Source organism: Oncorhynchus mykiss, chromosome 13 (genome assembly GCF_013265735.2).
Source record: "Oncorhynchus mykiss isolate Arlee chromosome 13, USDA_OmykA_1.1, whole genome shotgun sequence".
Classification (NCBI taxonomy): domain Eukaryota; kingdom Metazoa; phylum Chordata; class Actinopteri; order Salmoniformes; family Salmonidae; genus Oncorhynchus; species Oncorhynchus mykiss.
In genome coordinates, this window is record NC_048577.1 from 62,397,669 (window position 1) to 62,413,156 (window position 15,488).

The 15,488-nt window shown below is 40.9% G+C and overlaps 1 protein-coding gene across 2 annotated transcripts in view; it reads left to right on the forward strand.

Annotated features, from left to right (window-relative positions):
- Positions 1–7,222, forward strand: part of LOC110487068 — a 7,887-nt gene extending 665 nt beyond the window's left edge. Inside the window, exons 3-9 of one of the 2 annotated variants that reach the window (XM_036941830.1) lie at positions 131–442; positions 742–1,053; positions 2,704–2,808; positions 3,056–3,199; positions 3,299–3,354; positions 6,234–6,317; positions 6,552–7,222. In XM_036941830.1, the coding sequence (XP_036797725.1) occupies positions 131–442; positions 742–1,053; positions 2,704–2,808; positions 3,056–3,199; positions 3,299–3,354; positions 6,234–6,317; positions 6,552–6,674 (1,136 nt within the window). In that variant the 3' untranslated portion in view covers positions 6,675–7,222. The remainder of the gene's footprint in view (positions 1–130; positions 443–741; positions 1,054–2,703; positions 2,809–3,055; positions 3,200–3,298; positions 3,355–6,233; positions 6,318–6,551) is intronic. The other variant, XM_036941831.1, reaches the window with a different exon arrangement.
- The last annotated feature ends 8,266 nt before the right edge of the window (positions 7,223–15,488 follow it).

Below are 15,488 nucleotides of genomic sequence, written 5' to 3' on the forward strand. Positions count from 1 at the left end.
AATGACACAAAATAATCTGTTGGTACAGTTACATACAGATCTCATATTTGATGGTGTATTGTTGATGGAGCTCTGTAATCCTGCAATGACATTAAAACATTATGGCTTATGTTGTTTTGTGTTTCAACAGGCTGCACTCAATTAGTCACTAACTATGGTAAGATCACTGTCTACTCAGGCCAGTCTGTTCTCCTGCCCTGCTCCTGTAGTAAAACCCAGGCTAAACATCCCAGCTTCACATGGATTAAACTCAGAGGTCAACAGACACCTGAGATAATACCAACCCAGAGTGATCTGTACAGAGGCAGAGTGGAGATGTTTAATAACATCTCTCCTGGGAACCTCTCTGTCCTCCTCTCACACGTCACCGAGGACGATCAGGGGTGGTACAGGTGCCAAATCAGCCGTGAAAAATGCAGCGACGTCGAACTCGCTGTTAAAGGTAAGAGATGCAGCTAATATCAAGCTTACATCGCTGTGTATATAGAAAGTAAAACAGGAAACACACTTAAATAAAAATATCTATACACAATTAATGATATGGCCGATTTTAAAATATATCAGCCATTTCAAGGTATAAGACAGGGAGCAGTAGTATTTTTTGTAATGTTTGTTATGTATTGTTTGTAATGTTTGTTGTAATTGCTGGTTAAGTGTTTATGGTAGTAGTTGTAGAGATCTATGATTTTCTGTAATCAGAAAAAGAAGTATCCAATAACACATTGCTTTGTGTTTCAACAGGCTGCACTCTGTCAGAACCTCGATCAAGGGTGGTCAATGCATCCCCAGGCCAGTCTGTTCTCCTGCCCTGCTCCTGTAGTAAAACTCAGGCTAAACCTCCCAGCTTCACATGGACTAAACTCAGAGGTCAACAGACACCTGGGATAATACTAACCCAGAGTGATCTCTACAGAAGCAGAGTGGAGATGTTTAATAACACCTCTCCTGGGAACCTCTCTGTCCTCCTCTCACACGTCACCGAGGACGATCAGGGGTGGTACAGGTGCAAAATCAGCCATGAAAAATACAGCGACGTCAAACTCACTGTTGAAGGTAAGAGATGCAGCTAATATCAAGCTTACATTGCTGTGTATATAGAAAGTAAAACAGGAAACTTAAAATGCAAAAATGGATACAAAATGAATGATATGGTTAGGTGTGTATGGTAGTAGTTGTAGAGATCTACCATTTTCTGTAATTAGAAAAATATGTGTCCAATAACGCTGTCGTTGGCTGGCCATCGCTTCATACTTGTCGCCAAACCCACTGGCTCCAGGTCATCTACAAGTCTCTGCTAGGTAAAGCCCCGCCTCATCTCAGCTCACTGATCACCATAGCAGCACCCCCATAGGTATATCTCACTGGTCGCCCAGGCTAAACCTCCCAGCTTCACATGGACTAAACTCAGAGGTCAACAGACACCTGAGATAATACCAACCCAGAGTGATCTGTACAGAGGCAGAGTGGAGATATTTAATAGCAACTCTCCTGGGAACCTCTCTGTCCTTCTCTCACACGTCACAGAGGACGATCAGGGGTGGTACAGTTGTGGAATCAGTGAGACTCAAATGACAGACGTCAAAATTGATATTCAAAGAAAGACAGACAATTCTAATTAATCACTTCAATCTATTTGAACATCATTATTGATATTATCTACTCACTTTGGAAATCATCTGTAGATATTGCAACAGCATACTGTGATATTGTAACAGCACACTGTGATATTGCAACAGCATACTGTGATATTGTAACAGCATACTGTGATATTGTAACAGCGTACTGTAAATATTGTAACAGCATACTGTGACATTGTAACAGCATACTGTGATATTGTAACAGCATACTGTGATATTGTAACATCATACTGTGATATTGTAACAGCACACTGTGATATTGCAACAGCATACTGTGATATTGTAACAGCACACTGTGATATTGCAACAGCATACTGTGATATTGTAACAGCACACTGTGATATTGCAACAGCATACTGTGATATTGTAACAGCATACTGTGATATTGTAACAGAGTACTGTAAATATTGTAACAGCATACTGTGACATTGTAACAGCATACTGTGATATTGTAACAGCATACTGTGATATTGTAACAGCGTACTGTAGATATTGTAACAGCATACTGTAAATATTGTAACAGCATACTGTGATATTGTAACAGCATACTGTGATATTGTAAGAGCATACTGTGATATTGTAACAGCATACTGTGATATTGTAACAGCATACTGTAAATATTGTAACAGCATACTGTGATATTGTAACAGCGTACTGTAGATATTGTAACAGCATACTGTAAATATTGTAACATCATACTGTAGATATTGTAACATCATACTGTAGATATTGTAACAGCATACTGTAAATATTGCAACAGCATCCTGTAAATATTGCAACAGCATACTGTAGATATTGCAATAGCATCCTGTAAATATTGCAACAGCATCCTGTAGATATTGTAACATCATACTGTAAATATTGCAACAGCATACAGTAGATATTGTAACAGCAAAAATGTAAAACTAAAAGAACTCTAGATATTGTAACAACATACTGTAAAACGAAGGCCCTTCCAGGCCAACAGCACTGCAGTATGTAGATTACCCGACCTGACAGACTGAGATATAATAATATAGTTTTGTAATGTGCCTTTGCTCTGGCTAATGTTCCTCTTGTCTGTTAGGGAAATACCAACCCCTCACAACCACTACCACCAAACATCCACCATTAACTCAATCAAATGGACTAGACATTCCAACATTCCTAATACCAACAACGTCACCTAAAGGTCAGTGAATGTTTGTCATGAAATTCTTCTCCATAAAAATAATATTAAAATGAAATAATTTAAACGTATGTTTCTGTTTATATAACCCATATTCCCATCAAAGGGCCAGTACATTTACAGAACTTTGAACAAAAATCAGCTGACCCCATAATCTCTTGTATTGGACTGTACTGGAAGAGTTATCTTTTGCACACAGCCAAACTATCTGTTACACTGTAGATTGACAGAACACTGTCATGTCCTTTAGGGGCAGACACAGTGGGGACTTCAGAAGAAGATCCATCTGCTTCCCCTCAACAATACAATACAATACAATACACCTTACTGGCTGTTCTACCAGTCATACTGATCATCTCTGGAGTGGCTTGGTACATATACAAGAGAAACAAAGGTACAGTATGTATTAATTGCAACCACTCAGAAAAGCGATGACTTCAGTGGAATGTGGAAATGATTTGTGGAAATGATTTGTTCTGTTTTTAATCCCCAGGAAAGAAAAACACAGGAGAGAAAAGTAGTGGGAGTAAAACAGAAGGAGAGAAAAAGGTAAATAAATCATTTAAAAGCTCTATCACATTTAGAGTGATGGGAAAGAAGATAGATAGAACAATCAATCAATCAAATGTATTTATAAAGCCCTTCTTACATCAGCTGATGTCACAAAGTGCTGTACAGAAACCCAGCCTAAAACCACAAACAGCAAGCAATGCAGGTGTAGAAGCACGTTGGCTAGGAAAAACTCACTAGAAAGGCCAGAACCTAGGAAGAAACCTAGAGAGGAACCAGGCTATGAGGGGTGGCCAGTTCTCTTAAGGCTGTGCCAGGTGGAGATTATAACAGAACATGGCCAAGATGTTCAAATGTTCATAAATGACCAGCATGGTCAAATAATAATACTCACAGTGGATGTCGAGGGTGCAACAGGTCAGCACCTCAGGAATAAATGTCAGTTGTCTTTTCATAGCGGATCATTCAGAGAATCTCTACCGCTCCTGCTGTCTCTAGAGAGTTGAAAACAGTAGGTCTGGGACAGGTAGCACGTCCGGTGAACAGGTCAGGGTTCCATAGCCGCAGGCAGAACAGTTGAAACTGGAGCAACAGCACGGCCAGATAGACTGGGGACAGCAAGTAGTCATCACGCCAGGTAGTCCTGAGGCATGGTCCTATGGCTCAGGTCCTCCGAGAGAGAGAAAGAAAGAAAGAGTTAGAGAGAACATACTTAAATTCACACCAGATAAGACAGGAGAAATACTCCAGATATAACAGACTGACCCTAGCCCCCCGACACATAAACTAATGCAGCATAAATACTGGAGGCTGAGACAGGAGTGGTCGGGAGACACTGTGGCCCCATGACGATAACCCCTGACAGGGCCAAACAGGCAGGATATAATCCCACCCACTTTGCCAGAGCACAGACCCCACACCACTAGAGGGATATCTTCAACCACCAACTTACCATCCTGAGTGGTGCCAACCCAAACAGGAAGACCACGTCAGCGACTCAACCCACTCAGGTGACGCACCCCTCCTAGGGACGGCATGGAAGAGCACCAGTAAGCCAGTGACTCAGCCCCTGTAATAGGGTTAGAGGCAGAGAATCCCAGTGGAAAGAGGGGAACCAGCCAGGCAGAGACAGCAAGACAGTTCATTGCTCCAGAGCCTTTCAGTTCACCTTCACACTCCTGGGCCAGACTACACTCAATCATATAACCTACTGAAGAGATGAGTCTTCAGTAAAAAACGGGGCTCTATAGGAGAAAGCCCTGCCTCTAGCTATTTTCTTAAAAATTCTAGGTACAGTCAGGAGGCATGGCGTCTTGTGACCATAGCGTATGTGTAGGTATGTACGGCAGGACCAAATCGGAAAGATAGGTAGGAGCTAGCCCATGTAATGCTTTGTAGGTTAGCAGTAAAACCTTGAAATCAGCCCTTGCTTTAACAGGAAGCCAGTGTAGAGAGGCTAGCACTGGAGTAATATGATCACATTTTTTGGTTCTAGTTAGTAGTCTAACCTAGAAGTGACAAAACCATGGATTAATTTTTCTGCATGAAGTTTCAGATTTTTGCAAGTAGATCTTTCCTTGAAACAGTCTTGATATATTCGTCAAAAGAGAGATCAGGGTCCAGAGTAACGCCAAGATCCTTCACAGTTTTAATTGAGACGACTGTACAACCATCAAGATTAATGGTCAGATTCATCAGAAGATCTCTTTGTTTCTTGGGACCTAGAACAAGCATCTCTGTTTTGTCCGAGTTTAAAAGTACAAAATGTGCAGCTAACCACTTACTTATATCTGAAACACAGGCTTCCAGGGAGGGCAATTTTGGGGCTTCACCATGCTTCATTGAAATGTACAGCTGTGTGTCATCCGCATAGCAGTGAAAGTTAACATTATGTTTCTGAATGACATCCCCAAGAGGTAAAATATATAGTGAAAACAATAGTGGTCCTAAAAGGGAACCTTGAGGAACACCGAAATGTACAGTTGATTTGTCAGAGGACAAACCATCCACAGAGACAAACTAATATCTTTCCGACAGATAAGCTCTAAACCAGGCCAGAACTTGTCCGTGTAGACCAATTTGGGTTTCCAATCCCTCCAGAAGAATGTGGTGATCGATGGTATCAAAAGCAGCACTAAGGTCTAGGAGCACGAGGACAGATGCAGAGCCTCGGTCTGACGCCATTAAAAGGTCATTTACCACCTTCACAAGTTCAGTCTCAGTGCTATGATGGGGTCTAAAACCAGACTAAAGCGTTTCGTATACATTGTTTGTCTTCAGGAAGGCAGTAACAGCGCAACAGCCTTTTCAAAATCGTTTGAGAGGAATGGGAGATTCGATATAGGCCGATAGTTCTTTATATTTTCTGGGTCAAGGTTTGGCTTTTTCAAGAGAGGCTTTATTAGTGCCACTTTTCACATCCCTCTTATCATTGTGGTATTATACGGTTAATGGGACAAGGTTACTGTAGGTGTGTCTTATTTTCTATCTCCTGGGATGATTCCTCTGCAATGTGTTCCACGATTGCAGACAGAAACACTGGTTTAAGCGACAAGACAACAATACCGCTCAGTGCACCAGTAAGAGACAGTGTGTTTGTATGTGTCTTAAAGACTGTTACTGGATCAAGTCATGTCAAATTCAGTGGCCAAATTAGGGTCTCAAGAAAGATAACGTCTCGATCATTGTGCACTTTCTGTGCTGTGGAAGTCACTGTTTTGTCTCAAACAGGAGGCTGCTGAGAGGAAGACGGCTCATAATAACAGCTTGAATGAAGTGAATGGAATGGCATCAAACACATAGAAAACGGGTGTGATACCATTTCATTGATTCCATTCCAGCCATTACTATGATCCCATCCTCCCCAATTAAGGTGCCACCAGCCGCCTGTGGTGTCTCATTGTATCTCTCCTCTCTAGGATGATCCCTCTGTAATGTATGATACAGTTCAAGAACCCAGAAACAACAACCAAGAGGAGACACCAACACCCCTCAATGCTCCAGTAAGAGAAGGACAGTGTGTGTGTGTGTGTGTGTGTGTGTGTGTGTGTATGTGTGTGTGTGTGAGAGAGAGAGAGAGAGAGAGAGAGAGAGAGAGAGAGAGAGAGAGAGAGAGAGAGAGAGAGTGTGTGTGTGTTTGTTAGTATAAACATTATCTATAGTGTAAATGAGTGTAAATCTGTGCATCCCTAGATGTCAGCAGCAGTGCCTGTGTCTCTTACTGTCCCTCTCTACAGGAGGATCCCTCAGTGACATACTCCACCATCGTCTACATGAAAGGAAAAAGGAACACAGCAGTGAGTCTGGAGAGCGGTGGAAAAACAGAGTATGCCACTATCAAGACACGCACGTTCTCCTAGAGCCACTGTACTGTATGACCTACTGCCATCTCACAGCCTTTTCCTGCAGAGTGATCTCATATTGGGCCCAGTATCAAGAGGTTTGATCTGGCACACATGACTATAAATATATTTCACTCTCTACTAAGACATGTTAAGTGGTTATCACAGGAAATCAGATGTTAACCTACAACCAAAATAATAAAGTCTCAGAGATATAGTCAAGATGATTGGTGAAGCAATAAGATACCATTTTATTTTTGTGTAGCTGAGACAACCAAAGCACCTTATATGGCTTAAAGTTCAGCTAGTTCTCTTTTTATATCGTTGTTGTGCATTTATTTTTAAATATGTGAACTTTTTGAAATAGACACGGATGCTTTCAGACATGTTTGAGAAAAAGGAAAATGTGGTTTGATGTGTCAAAGCAAAAAAAACACAGATTTCACAATCAGTTTTGCAAGAGGTTGCTTGGGTGGCTATCATCCATCTTAATTTTGTAAGGGGTGCGTGACTGGCTGCAGGGAAGTCAGGCGCAGGAGAGCAGAACTGGGTAAAACCCGAAGCAGTTTAATATGAAGAAAAAACAACGGCACCCAGAACAACAAAATCTGGGTACAAAATAACCCGTGGCGAACCAGTCAGAGTGCACAAACACTTTACAATAAACAATTTCACACACAGACATGGGGGGAACAGAGGGTTATATACACAACAAGTAATGAGGGAATGTAAACCAGGTGTGTGGAAAAACAAGACAAAACAAATGGAAAATGAAAGGTGGATCGGCGATGGCTAGAAGACCGGTGACGTCGACCGCCGAACGCCGCCCGAACAAGGTGAGGAACCGACTTCGGCGGAAGTCGTGACAATGTATATACTGTACTTCTTATTGTTCTGCCAAGAAGCTGGTACATGCTGAGCATTTCATCATTCTCGAAGTTGACAGAAAAAATGTAAAGGATACAAATGTTTTTAAATGTCAGAATTTGTCATAGAAAACAACCTCTACGTAATGTCAGAATTTTGTCACAGACAACAATCTTTGTGAAAACAACCTCAAACTTTTGTCAAATCCTGTTAGTTAGCTACAGTACTTCCTCTTTTGTGTAATGGACAAATCACACATTGTGGTCTTACTGAACAGGGAAAGCAGTCTAACAATGTCATCAACTGAAGCATTCACTTTTGAAGTGCACAACTAACAGGGAATTATATGTTTTAGTGTGTCGTTTTCTTCGTCATTTGCCAAAGTCAGGTTTTCCAATCATGACTGTAAATACACTGAACGAAAATATATACGCAACATCTAAAGTGTTGATCTTACAGTCTGTTTTATGAGCTGAAATAAAATATCACAGAAATGTTCCATACGCACAAAAAGCTTATTTCTCTCCCAGGCCACCCATGGCTGTACCCCTGCCCAGTCATGTGAAATCCATAGATTAGGGCCAAGGTGCTGGACAAAAGGCCATTTTAAAACCCTTCTCCTGCCATGTCTACAGACATCCCCAAACAAACAAAAACGCAGTGGTGGAAAAACTACTCAATTGTCATACTTGAGTAAAAGTAAAGATGCCTTAATAGAAAATGACTCAAGTAAAAGTGAAAGTCACCCAGTAAAATACTACTTGAGTAAAACTCAAAGTGTAAGGTTTTAAATATACTTAAGTGTTAAAAGTAAATGTAATTGCTAATATATACTTAGTAATCAAAGTAAAAGTATAAAGAACTTCAAATTCCTTATATTAAGCAAACCTGATGGCATAATTGTATTACCTTATGGATAGCCAGGGGCACACCCCAACACTCAGACATAACTTACAACAAAGTGTCTGTGTTTAGTGAGTCCTCCAGATCAGACGCAGTAGAGATGACCAGGGATGTTCTCGTGATAAGTGCGTGAATTGGACCATTTTCATGTCCTACTAAGCACTCAAAATGTAACAAGTAGTTTTGGGTATCAGGATAAATGTATGGAGTAAAAAGTACAGTATTTTCTTTAGGAATGTAGTGAAGTAAAAGATGTCCAAAATATCAATAGTAAAGTGAAGTACATATACCCCAAAAACCGACTTAGGTAGTATTTTAAAGTATTTTTTACTTAAGTACTTTACACCACTGTAAAAACGGCTCTCGGGGAATGAGTGCACAACTGGTAAATAGTCGCTTATAGATATGTCAGTCAGTCAGGTGGCTAGCTCTATTACAGTAACGTTGGGCTCTGGTTATTACTTAGCCAACTAGAGGGATGAAGTAAGAAGCTAACATTAAAACAGAGCATTCCTCAGCAGGAGAAACTATTGGCTACTAAATTCTCACAATAACTTTGCATTACAGTGAGTAGGACAGACAGTGATGTGGTGCGATGAGCGGTGAGGTGGAGGCAGGCTGCAATGTATGCAGGAGGGAGCAGGAGACAGGGAGCGATAGAGAGAGAGAGAGAGAGAGAGGAAGCAAACAGAGAGAGAGTTTAGTACAGTGGTCCCAAACTAGGCGTTGGGGCCCCACGTGGGATCCCCAGAGACAATCTGTAATAATCTTTAAAACAAGTTAGGATTCATTTTATTTTTTTTACACTGTATGTTTCAATGTGAACATCTGGACATGGCCTATCTTCCCTATAGGTGTAACAATTGTCCTCTTCTTCTGGCGAGGAGTAAGAGATGTCGGACCAATGTGCAGCGTGGTAAGTGTCCATTTTAATATAAAAACTGAACACTACAAAAATACAAAATAACAACATGAATGAACAAACGAAAATCGAAACAGTCCCGTATGGTACAAACACAGACACAGGAAACAATCACCCACAACTCAAAAGTGAAACCAGGCTACCTAAGTATGGTTCTCAATCAGGGACAACAATTGACAGCTGCCTCTGATTGAGAACCATACCAGGCCAAACACAGAAATCCCAAAACATAGAAAAAGGAACATAGACAACCCACCCAAATCACGCCCTGACCATACTAAAACAAAGACATAACAGAACTAAGGTCAGAACGTGTCAATAGGCCTACATTAAAACACAATCAAAAGACAAACAATACATAATAAAATGTAATATGTTTATGTCTGTGGTTGTTTGTCTTATCCATGACCCACATTTTTTTACCACTACACCACTGATATTAATACAGAATCATAGATTGTAATAACTCATGTGAATGTGATAATACTAATAATAATAATAATCTGTGTGCTACATTGATGTCTGTTTGTGCAGAGCTTAATTAATGCTTAGGAATAAAAATGGGAATGTTATGTCATTTGAGAAAAGAGATACAGTGCATTCGGAAAGTATTCAGACCCCTTGACTTTTTCCACATTTTGTTACGGTACAGCCTAAAATGGATTAAATTAACAAAAATCCTCATCTACACACAATACCCCATAATGACAAAGAAAAAACATTTTTTTGCATATTTATGCACATTTATAAAAAATAAAAAACAGAAATACCTTATTTACATAAGTATTCAGACCCTTTGCTATAAGACTTTGAGCTCAGGTGCATCCTGTTTCCATTGATCATCCCTGAGATATTTCTAGAACTTGATTGTAGTCCACCTGAGGTATATTAAATTGATTGGACATAATTTAGAAAGGTACACACCTGTCTATATAAGGCCCCACAGTTCCCACAAGGTCTGACAGTGCATGTCATAACAAAAACCAAGCAATGAGGTCAAAGGAATTGGCCGTAGAACTCCGAGACAGGATTGTGTCGAGGCACAGATCTGGGGAAGGGTACCAAAACATGTCTGCATCATTGAAGTGTCCCAAGAACACAGTGGCCTCCATCCTTCTTGAATAGAAGAAGTTTGCAACCATCAAGACTATTCCTAGAGCTGGCCACCTGGCCAAACTGAGCAATCGGGGGAGGAGGGCCTTGGTCAGGGAGGTGATCAAGAACCGGATGGTCACTGTGGCAGAGCTCCAGAGTTCCTCTAGATGGGAGAACCTTCCAGAAAGACAACCATCTCTGCAGCATTCCACCAATCAGGCCTTTATGGTAGAGTGGCTACTCCTGTCACGGCCGTCGTCGGAATGAGATCAAAGTGCAGCGAGGTGAGCGTACATATTCCTTTTAGTTATAGAAATGTAGCCAACAAAACAAGGAAACGACCGTGAAGCTTAACTTCGGCTATAATACAAAGTCAACTACCCACAAATACAACAGGGAAAAAAGGCTGCCTAAGTATGATTCCCAATCAGAGACAACGATAGACAGCTGTTCCTGATGGAGAACCATACCCGGCCAAAACACAGAAGCACAAAAACCTAGAAAATAGAACATAGAATGCCCACCCAAATCACACCCTGACCAAACCAAAATAGAGACATAAAAAGCTCTCTAAGGTCAGGGCGTGACAACTCCTCCGGAAAAGGCACATGATAGCCTGCTTGGAGTTTGCCAAAAGGCACCAATGAGAACCATGAGAAATAATATTCTCTGGTCTGATGAAACCAAGATTGAAACCTTTGACCTGAATGCCAATTGTCACATCTAGAGGAAACCTGGCACCATCCCTACGGTAAAGCATGGTGGTGGCAGCATCATGTTGTGGTGAGGTTTTTCACCAGGAAGGGACTGGGAAACTAGTCAGGATCGAGGGAAAGATGAACAGAGCAAAGTACAGAGAGATGCTTGATGAAAACCTGCTCCAGAACACTCAGGACCTCAGACTGGGACGAAGGTTCACCTTCCAACAAGACAATGACGCTAAGCACACAGCCAAGACAACACAGAATGTCCTTTAGTGGCCCAGCCAGAGCCCAGACTTGAACCCGATTGAACATCTCTAGAGGGACCTGAAAAAATCTGTGCAGCAACGCTCCCCACCCCCGTGACAGAGTTTGAGAGGATCTGCAGAGAAGAATGGAAGAAACTCCCCAAATACCAGTGTGCCAAGCTTGTAATGTCATACCCAAAAAGACTTGAGGCTGTAATTGCTGCCAAAGGTGCTTCAACAAAGTACTGAGTAAAGGGTCTGAATACTTGTGTAAATGTGATATTTCTGTTTTACATTTTTTATAAATGAGCTAACATTTCTAAAAACCTGTTTTTGCTTTCACATTATGGGGTATTGTGTGTAGCTGGATTAAAAACATGTTTTTAATAACCTAACAAAAAGTGGATAAAGTCCAGGGTTCTGAATACTTTCGGAAGGCACTATAGACCTACATGATACAACCATGCATAAAGCAAGATCAGCCCTGTTAGTTCTATTGGTTCAGAAAGCATGGTTTATTGAGTCATTATTAGTTTTACACTTAAGACCCCCTGCTGTTGTGCTGTAGAATTTGTCTCTTGCATAATAAATTCTATACATTAGTTTATACTGGGTTATGCGGACATTTCAGTTAACTGTAATTTTGTTAGTTAAGCTCCAACTTTCCATCCATCTTGTACCAACATCCGTTCTTTTTAAGTCATGGTTACAATATTTGTTTCTAAGATATTGTCAGTTGGATATGCTCTCTGTAACGTTTTGTGTATCTTCCCTATCACATGAAACTGACAAGACTTTATACACACACTTTAGACACACTGAACTGACACTCACACACATTCACTACATACGCACACACACACATTTGCTGCTCCTACTCCGTTTGTCACGGTCGTCCTCCTCTTCGTCTGAAGAGGAGAGGCGAGATGGATCAGAGGACCAATATGCGGCGTGGTAAGTGTCCATGGTAAAATCTTTAATAAAGAAAGACTGAACACTATACAAGAGAGTAACAAAAACAATAACCCAAATTCGACCGTGACGCTACAAAATGAGACCTGTGCTGAAACAAGCCACTAACATAGACAATCACCCACAAACAAACAGTGCAACCCAGGCTACCTAAGTATGATTCTCAATCAGAGACAACTAATGACACCTGCCTCTGATTGAGAACCATACTAGGCCGAAAACATAGAAATGCCCCAAAACATAGAAAAACAAACATAGACTGCCCACCCAACTCACGCCCTGACCATACTAAATAAATACAAAACAACGGAAATAAAGGTCAGAACGTGACACCGTTCTTAATTTTACTCGTATTATTATTATCTGTCCTGATGCCTAGTCACTTTACCCTGCCTTTATGTACATATCTACCTCAAATACCCTATTATTATCTATCCTGATGCCTAGTCACATTACCCTGCCTTTATGTACATATCTACCTCAAATACCTTATTATTATCTATCCTGATGCCTAGTCACATTACCCTGCCTTTATGTACATATCTACCTCAAATACCTTATTATTATCTATCCTGATGCCTAGTCACATTACCCTGTCTTCATGTATGTACATAAATACCTTGTACCTCTGCACATTGATCTGGTAGTAGTACCCCTGTATATAGCTCCACATTGATCTGGTAGTAGTACCCCTGTATATAGCTCCACATTGATCTGGTAGTAGTACCCCTGTATATAGCTCCACATTGATCTGGTAGTAGTACCCCTGTATATAGCTCCACATTGATCTGGTAGTAGTACCCCTGTATATAGCTCCACATTGATCTGGTAGTAGTACCCCTGTATATAGCTCCACATTGATCTGGTACTAGTACCCCTGTATATAGCTCCATTCTTGTATATTTTATTCCTTTTGTGTTACTATTTTAATCATATTTTTTTCACTCTGCATTGTTGGGAAAGGGTCGTGAGCAAGTAATTCATGGTAAAGTCAACACCCGTTGTCACGACTTCTGCCCGAAGTCGGTCCCTCTCCTTGTTCGGGCGGCGTTCGGCGGTCGACGTCACCGGCTTTCTAGCCATCGCTGATCCACTTTTCATTTTCCATTTGTTTTGTCTTTGTTTTCTACACACCTGGTTTCTATTCCCCAGTTGCATGTTCATTATTTAACCCTCTGTTTCCCCCATGATTGTGTGCGTGTTTTATATAAGGTTCAAGTCGTTACGTGTTGGCTGGTATTGTTTGCCGGGTTCGTTATTACGCCTGTTATTTACGAGTGACCGGTTATTTCACACACCTTTAGCATTTGTTTTAAACTGGTTAGTTTGTGGAATAAATGACCTTGTACACTCATCTCTGCTCTCCTGTGCCTGATTCCATGCACCAGTTACCCACAGCCTGACACCCGTTGTATTCAGAGCATGTGACTGTCACGACTCCCACCAAAGGTGGCTTCCCTGCCTGTTCGGGCGGTGCTCGGCGGTCATCGTCGCCGGTCTACTAGCCGCCACAGATCCCTTTTTCCTTTTCTGTTCGTTTGGTCTTATTAGTTGCACCTGTTCCTTATTGTGTTTCTTGATTTTTTTTTCTATTTAAGCCTGTTAGGTCCGCCTAGGTTTGTGCGGGATTGTTATTCTGTTAGTTTGTGGATGTTTGATTGTATTTTATTTTTCCGGACATTTTTCCAGACTCTGACAGAGACGAATAACATTTGATTTGATTTGAAATTAATAGGTGCTTCACTCTTGCAAAAGTATTTCGTATTTTTAGTATTTAGCAGCTCCTCTTACTGGGTTCCAAACAGGAATAAAACATTCACATCACAACAAAACAACAGCCTAAATCATAAATAAAACAATTACATCACAACAGAACAGCAGCATACATCATAAATAAAACAATGACATCACAACAAAACAGCCTACATCATAAATAAAACAATATATCATACAAGACATTATTGCATCATTACTCTAATATTACACATTTACAATATAAAATGTACAATACTACATTACTACAATTTACAATGTGTGCCGTGAGGTGTTGTTTTATCTGCTTTTTAATCTGATTTTACTGCTCGCTTGAGTTACTTGATGTGAAATAGAGTTCCATGTAGCCATGGCTCTATGTAGTACTGTGCATTTCCCATAGTCTGTTCTAGCTTTGTGGACTGTGAAGAGACCTCTGGTGGCATGTTTTGTGGGGTATGCATGGATGTCTGAGCTGTGTGCTAGTAATTTAAACAGACAGCTCGGTATATTTAACACGTCAATACCTCTCACAAACACAAGCAGTGATGAAGTCAATCTCTCCTCCACTTTAGCCAGTGGAGATTGACATGCATATTACTCATGCTACCTCTCCATGTAGTTTTAAGGGCCAGCTGTGTTGCTCTGTTCCGGGCCAGTTGTAAGTTGCCAATGTCCCTCTTTGTGGCACTTTACCATTTGACTGGGCAGTAGTCCAGGGGTGACAAAACTAGGGCCTTTAGGACTTGTTTTATTGATAGTGATGTCAAGAAAGCAGAGCAGCGCTTTATTACAGACAGACCTCTGGTGTATAACAGTTGTATAACACAGTCTAGCCTATGTCATCACTATATCACTTGATTTGATATATTTTGGATTAAAGAAGGCTCTTCAGTAAGGCCATTCCACTATCAATGTTTGTCTATGGAGATTGCATGGCGGTGTGCTCGATTTTATACACCTGTTCAGCCACACTCTATTTCAGTGTGGCTGAAATAGCCCAATCCACAAATTTGAAGGGGTGTCCATATACTTTGTATATATAGTGTAGTTGTACCAGCGACTATAAGGGTTACCCCATTGCCTGGGTCAAGTGAGGCTCTAAAGTTGCCGCAGGTGATTGTAGAAAAAAACAGTGAGGAATTCCAGCAGGCGTAGCCGTAACCTGATCTTTCTGGTTCATCCCTATTGTTTAAGTGAATGGCGGACAATTTGTGGCATTTATGGAAGGTGGGCAAGTGTAGCCTGCTCTGTGGTTGTCCCAATAAGCAGGGACATTTTAAAACTGAAAACAACCAAACTGATAAAAATTCAAGTAGGGCTGCAAAATAAGTCTATTTTTTTACCTGCTACACTGGAGGCATAACTTTTG